This window comes from Balaenoptera ricei, chromosome 9, assembly GCF_028023285.1.
Source record: "Balaenoptera ricei isolate mBalRic1 chromosome 9, mBalRic1.hap2, whole genome shotgun sequence".
Classification (NCBI taxonomy): Eukaryota; Metazoa; Chordata; class Mammalia; order Artiodactyla; family Balaenopteridae; genus Balaenoptera; species Balaenoptera ricei.
In genome coordinates this window covers 11,598,801-11,606,604 of record NC_082647.1, presented here as the reverse complement: position 1 = coordinate 11,606,604, position 7,804 = coordinate 11,598,801, and the positions used below count along the sequence as shown (strand labels likewise).

The 7,804-nt window shown below is 39.8% G+C and overlaps 1 protein-coding gene across 1 annotated transcript; it reads left to right on the top strand.

The window, feature by feature from the left end:
- The first annotated feature begins 230 nt into the window (after positions 1-230).
- On the top strand, positions 231-1,159 carry LOC132371371 (olfactory receptor 2A2-like). The gene is given in 2 exon segments (XM_059932610.1): positions 231-1,116; positions 1,119-1,159. Coding segments are annotated over 2 exon segments (927 nt in total).
- The last annotated feature ends 6,645 nt before the right edge of the window (positions 1,160-7,804 follow it).

The window sequence follows — 7,804 nt, the reverse complement described above, 5'->3', positions numbered from 1 at the left end:
ATACTAGTATTGTTTATAATCCCTGATACTCATATGAAATTTCAATTACTTCACAATAAAAAAGTAAGAAAACAAAAAGGTAAAGAAGCATTGCAGAAAAAACTCAGTGATATAGGGACAAGCACACAAGTTTCCTCCGAATTCACTTCAGATAAATAACTCCAGTTTTCATTGTTATCCAGCTCTGACCTTTCCATCACACTTCAGTCCTTTATAGACTGTCATTAGGAATGGAAGGCAACCAATCATGGATCACAGAATTCATCCTGATGGGATTCCAGCTCAGTGAAGACATGGAATTGTTCCTCTTCGTTATCTTCTTCCTATTATATACTTTCAAGCTGCTGGCAAATGGCATGGTCTTGGGACTTATTTGCCTAGACCCCAGACTGCACTCCCCCATGTACTTCCTTTCTCATCTGGCCATAATTGACATATCCTATGCTTCCAGCAATTTGCCCAATTTGCTGGCAAACCTAGTGAAACACAAAAAAACTATCTCATTTGTCTCATGCACTATGCAGATGATTTTTAATTTGACTTTTGGTTCTATAGAGTGCCTGATTTTGTTGGTGATGTCCTATGACAGGTATGTGGCAATCAGCCATCTCCTCCAGTACACTGTCGTCATGAACCGGAGAGTGTGCACGTTCCTCGCCATCACTTCCTGGGCATGTGGATTTTCACTGGCCCTAGTACAAGTAAGTCTCTTTCTAAGGTTGCGCTTCTGTGGGCCCCAGAAGGTGAACCACTTCTTCTGTGAAACCTGATCTGTCCTCAAAGTGAACTGTGGTGAAATCTGGATCAATGAAATGTTCCTCTTTGCTGATGGTGTGTTTATCTTAGTTGGACCCCTTTCCTTGATGCTGGTTTCCTATGTGAGCATCCTCTGGGCCATCCTGAGGATCCAGTCAAAAGAGGGCCGCAAGAAAGCCTTTTCCACCTGCTCCTCCCACCTCTGTGTGGTTGGGTTCTACTTTGGCATAGCCATGATGGTTTACTTGGCCCCTGACAATAGTCAACGAGAGGAGCAGCAGAAAATCCTTTTCCTGTCTTACACTCTCTTCAACCCATTGCTGAACCCCCTTGTCTACAGTCTATGGAATGCTCAAGTAAGGTTGCCTTCCACAGAGTATTGCAGAAAAAAAGGACAATGTGAAGGAGGATACAATTTTGGTTCAGTGGATTTTTCCCCTTAGGAGATGTGATTGCTGGTGTAAAAAACTCTAGAAAATTCCCCAAGAAGATGCCTGATTTAATGATGAGCATGACTCAAGAGTAATATCAGCAAGATGGCAGAAAAGGAATCCCTAAACCATTGTTCCTCAGTGAAGACAACAATATATAGGCCAAATTTCCTTTGTGAAAACACCAGAAGTCAGATAATAGCTTGCATCGCCCCAGACAAGCACAAAGCCAAGAAGAGATACAATAAGTGTTTAGGCAGATTTATGACATTTTACCTCCTGTAACTACTTCCCCTCCCTGGCACAGTGTGTCAGGATCAGGAGAAAATTCCTAACTCCCAGCTCTCCCTCAAGGGGGAAAGTGAAGAAATGACCATGTATACTACTTTGTAGCTTTTCAAGGAGTGGCTGAGGGTTTGTTAGTTGTCTTGCCTGACTCAGAGCACTGATGGCAATGCCAGTTTGGACTCCTTGTTGGGGCCACTGAGAAAAATGTCAAGCACACCTACTTTTTACAGCTATAAAGAGATCGTAGCATTTCAGACAAACAGCAGCGGGGTAAGTCTTTAAAGGCTTCAGAAAAAAATTGCGCAAACATCTTTAACTGAGAAAATACATGAACCAGCTCAGAGAAGCTGCATCCCTACAGAAGGTTGGAGAGGTTCCCAGAATCTCTAGGAGGAATAATTGCTGAAGATCTTCCCCTTCTCGAAGTCAGTCGGTAAAGACTAGGAGAAATAACTGTTTTTCCAAAAGCCCAAACTCAGCTAAAGTTCACAAGGTATACAATGAAACAGAGAAAACATGGACCAATTAAAGAACAAAATAAATCTCAAGAAACCACCCCTAAGGAAATGTAGATTTATGAATTACCTGGCAAAGAATCCAGTATAATCATTTTAACATTGTTCAATAATCTAAAAAACATGAATAGGCAACTAAACAAAATGAGGAAAATGATACATGAACAAAATGAAAATATCACAGAGATAAAAACTATAAAAATAAAAAGAATGAAATAGAAATTCTAGAACTGAATTGAAAAATTAATTAGAGGTTCTCAAGAGCAGAAATTAGGAACTAGCTAGAGACAGATGAAAACAAATCATAAGATACCAAAAACTGAGTGCTGCAAAAGCAGTACTAAGAAGTTAGTTTATAGCAGCATATTCATGCATTTAAAAAGAGAAAAGATTGTAAATCAACACCATCACTTTACATCTGAACTAGAAATAGAAGAAAAACCAACCCCAAGAAGGCAGAAGCAAAAAAATAATGAATATTAGAACATATATAAGTCAAGTGGAGAATAGAAAAACAGCCAATTGGTAGAAAAAAATCAATGAAACAAAGAATTGGTTTCCTGAGAAATCCAAAATATTGGCAAACCCTTAGCTAGAATGACAGAAAAAGAGATATATTTAGGATATTCACATTCTTAGAAACATGAAGTAGAATGGTGGTTACAGGAGACTGGGAGGCAAGAATGGGGAGTTATTATTTAATTGGTACAGAGTTTCAGTTTAGGGTGAAAATGTTCTGGAGATGGATATTGATGATGGTTGCACACAGTGTTAATGACTTAATGTCACTGAAGTGTACATTTAAAAATTGTTAAGAGGCAGGTTCAAGATGGTGGAGCAGTAAGACCCTGAGCTCATCTCCCACGAACACACCAAAGCTACAACTACATATAGAAGAGCTCTCTTTGAGAACACACTGAAGTAGAAGAATAATTTTTTACAACCAAGGATATAAAGAAAAAGCTACACCAGACATGTAGGAGGGAAAGAGAAGCAATCTAGTTGGGACCCACACAGCTAGTGGGCATCCTGGAAGAGGAGGAGGATATCATAAGCTGGGGATTCTCCCCAAGGAGCAAAGAGTTCAAGCACCATGTTGGGTACCCCAGCCCTGGGGTCCAGCACTAGCAAGAAAACTCCCTTTGCTGGTTTTGAAAGCCCGTGAGGCTTATGACTGGGAGAACCTGAGGGCTGTAGGAAGCCTAGACTTCCCTGTGAAAGGGTGCTTATGTGGACTTGCTTCCTCCCAGTTTCAGTGAAGAAGCAGCAAAATGAAAAGTGCCTGGTGCTTTGGCCAGCCTGCCAAGACCACCCCAGTGTGCCCCCACCTCAGCCCACATGGGTGGCAGCTCCAGCCCTTCTGGCTCTGGCCACATCTCCCACTGAGGCAGTGGTCACCAGTGCCTGCCCCCCAACCCAGGAGAAGAAGCAACTCTCATCAGACTCTGGCTCCAGCCATTCCGTCTCTGGTCTGACCCCCAGCGAAGGTAGTGGCCATCAGCACACCCTGGTAGCTCTCATCAGGTAACGGCTCCAATCCCTCTGGCTCCAGCCCCACCTCCACCAAAATCGTAATCCCAGTGTGATCCAGGAGAAGCCCCAGCCCACAATGAGCCCCGGGTCTAGTCCCCTGGATCCAGCCCACCCCTCACTGAGGCAGTGGCTCCCAGTGTACCCCAGAAGGAGCCTCAGTCTGCATCAGACTCTAGCTCTAGCCCCACCCATCCCTTGCTCCAGTTCTAATGCCTGCAAGAAAATGAACCCATCATGCCCTGAAAAAAGCCTCAGCCCATACTTGTGTCACATCCTGTTCTTGCACAAAGGCACTGGGCACACGTAGACTGCATAAGGAGGCTCCCACACAAGATATGCCTTCAAGACTGGGATAGGAAACTGTTTTGCCTAATTTCAGAGACAAAGTCAAACAAAGTGAGAAGACAAAGGAATATGTTCCAAATAAAAGAACAAGATAAAAACTCAAAACCCTAATGAAACAGAGATAAGTAATTAACCTGAGAAAGAGTTCAAACAATGGTTATAAAAATGCTCATTGATCCAGGAATAGAATAGAGGAACTCAGTGAGAACATCAAAAAAGAATTAGATAATATAAAAAATACAAATCAGAGCTGAAGAACAAAATGCCTGAAATGAAAAATACACTAGAAGGAATCATCAGCACATTAGGTGATACGGAAGAATGCATAAGTGATCTGGAAGACAGAAGAGTCTTTGGGAAATCACTCAATCAGAACAGCAAAAAGAAAAAAAAATTAATGAGGTTAGTTTAAGGGACCTCTCAAACAACAATAAGTGTACTAACATTTACATTATAGAGGTCCCAGAAGGAGAAGAGAGAAAGGGGCAAAAAATGTACCTGATGAAATAATGGCTGAAAACTTTCCTAACCTAAAGGAAACAGACATCCAGGTCCAGGTAACACAGAGAGTCCCAAGCAAGATGAACCCAAAGAGATCCACACCAAGACATATCAAAATCAAAATAGCAAAATTTAAAGAATTTCAAAGGCAATACGAGAAAAACAAAGTCACATACAAAGGAAGCTCCATAAGGCTATCAGTTGATTTTTCAGCAGTAACTTTGCAGGCCAGAAGGGAGTGGCGTGATATATTTAAAGTGCTGAAAGGAAAAACCTATGACCAAGGATATACTACCCAGCAAGGTTATCATTCAGAATTGAAGAAAAGAGAATTTTCTAGACAAGCAAAAACTAAGAGTTCATCACCACTAAACCAACCTTACAAGAAATGTTAAATAGCCTTCAAGTGAAAAAGAAAAGGCCATAACAAGAAATAAGAAAATATATAAAAGAAAAATCTCACTGGTCGTGGTAAATATACAGTAAAGATAGTGGATAGGACCTCCCTGGCAGTCCGGTGGTTAAGACTCTGTGCTTCCAATGCAGGGGCAATGGTTTGATCCCTGGTTAAGGAACAAAGATCCCACATGCTGCTCAGTGCAGCCAAAAAAAAATTTAAATTAAAAAAAAAAAACTTAAAAAAAAAAGTCAATGGCTCAACCACTTAAGGTAGTATAAAAGTTGAAAGACAGAAGTTATAAAATCAAATATAAGTAAAATAATCAGTTAAGGGATACAAATAAAGATGTAAAATATGATACTAAAACATAAAACTTGTGGGAAAGGGAGTAAAAAATGTAGAGCTTTTAAAATATGTTTGAACTTCAACAGCTATCAGTATAAAACAAATTATATATATATATATATATATATATATATATATAAATAAATTAATTAAAAAACCCCATGGTAAGCACAAACCAAAAACCTACAATAGATACACACAAAAAACCAAATAGAATGGAACCCAAACATAGCACTAAGAAAATTATCAAACCACAAGTGAAGAGACTAGAAGAAGAAGTGAGAAGACCTACAAAAACAACCAGAAGATGAGTAATAAAATGGCAATAGTTATATACTTATCAATATTCACTTTAAATGTAAATGGACTAAATGCTCCAGTCAAAAGATATAGGATGGCTGAATGGATTAAAAACAACAACAACAAAAAAAAAAACCACCACCACCACCAAAAAAACTCCAACCTATATGCTACCTACAAGAGACCCACAACAGAACTATAAACACACAGGGACTGAAAATGAAGAGATATTACATGCAAATGGAAATGAAAAGAAAGCTGGGGTAGCAATACTCATATCAGACAAAATAAACTTTTTAAAAAGTCTATAACAAAAGACAAGGGCATTACATAATGATAAAGGAGATGATCAAAGAAGATGATAAAACATTTGTAAACATATATACAACTAACATAGAAACACCTAACTTTAAAAGCAAATATTAACAGACATAAAGGGAGAAATTGACAGTAATACAATAATAGCAGGGACTTTAATACCCCATTTACATCAATAGATAAGTCATCCAGAAAGAAATCAATAGAGAAACAAACAGTGGCCTTAAATGGCATCTTAGACAAGATGAACTTAATAGATATCTGCAGGACACTCTATCAAAAAACAGCAGAGTACACATTCTTCTCAAGTGCACATGGAACATTCTCCAGGAGATGATCACATGCTAGGCTACAGAACAAGTCTCACTAAATTTAAGAAGACAGAAATCATATCAAGCGTGTTTTCTGATCACACATTATTAAACTAGAAATCAATTACAAGAAGAACACTGGAAAAAATACAAACACAAGGAGACTAAACAACATGCTACTAAAAAACCAAAGGGTCGATTAAGAAATCAAAGAGGAAATAAAAAGAATACCTTGAAATGAAAGAAAATAGAAACACAACTTTTCAAAATCTATGGAACATAGTAAAAGCAGTTAAAGGAGGAATACAGGGCTGTGTCAAGAAACAAGAAAAATCTCATCTAACTTTACACCTAAAGGAGTTAGAAAAAGAAAAAGAAACTGGACTTCCCTGGTGGTGTAGTGGTTAAGAATCTGCCTGCCAGCGCAGGGGACACGGATTCAAGCCCTGGTCCGGGAAGATCCCATATGCCATGGAGCAACTAAGGCCATGAGCCACAACTACTGAGCCTGCGCTCTAGAGCCTACGAGCCACAACTTTGGAGCCCATGTGCCACAACTACTGAAGCCTGCATGCTTAGAGCCCGTGCTCTGCAACAAGAGAAGCCACGGCAATGAGAAGCCTGTGCACCATAATGAAGAGTAGCCCCTGCTCGCCACAAGAGAAAGCCCGTGTGCAGCAATGAAGACCCAACACAGCCAAAAATAACAGTAAATAAATTTAAAAAAAAAAGAATAATAAACAAAGACCAAAGTTAGTAGAAGGAAGGAAATAATAAAGATCAGAGTGGAACTTAATGAAATAGAGACAAAAATAAATAAATAAAAGAGATCAATGAAACTAAAACCAGGTTCTTTGAAAAGACAAACTTGATAAACTTTTAGCCAGACTCATCATGAAACAAAGAAAGAGGGCTCTTGGACCTTCGAGATGGCAGAGAAGTAAGACATGGAGATCACCTTCTTCAACACAGATACATCAGAAATACACCTACATGTGGAAAAATCCCTACAGAACATCTACTGAACGCTGGCAAAGACCTCAGATTTCCCAAAAGATGCTTGAGGGCAACCTACATACAGAGGTGGAGCCAAAACCAAAGCTGAACCCCAGGAGGTGTGCGAACAAAGAAGAGAAAGGGAAATTTCTCTGTGCAGCCTCAGGAGCAGCAGATTAAATCCCCACAATCAACTTGATATACCCTGCATCTGTGGAATACCTGAATAGACAACAAAATATCCCAAAATAGAGGCGGTGGACTTTGGGAGCAACTGTAGACTTGGGGTCTGCTGTCTACGACTGATTAGTTTCTGATTTTTATGTTTATCTTAGTATAGTCTTTAGTGGTTGTTATCATTGGTGGATTTGTTGATTGGTTTGGTTGCTCTCTTTTTTTTAATTAAAAAAATTTCTTTATTTTAATAAAATTTATTTTCTTTCTTTTTTTCTCACTTTCCTTCTGCGCTGTCTGGCTGACAGGGTCTTGGTGCTCTGGCCTAGTGTCAGGTCTGAGCCTCTGAGGTGGGAGAGCTGAGTTAAGCACATTGGACCACCAGAGACCTCCTAGCCCCACATAATATCAGTTGGCGAGAGCTCTCCCAGATATCTGTGTCTCAGTGCTAAGACCCAGCTCCACCCAACAGCCAGCAAGTTCCAGTGCTGGATGCCCCATGCCAAACAACTAGCAAGACAGGAACACAACCCCACCCATTAGCAGAGAGGCTGCCTAAAATCATATTAACTTCACAGACACCCCAAAACA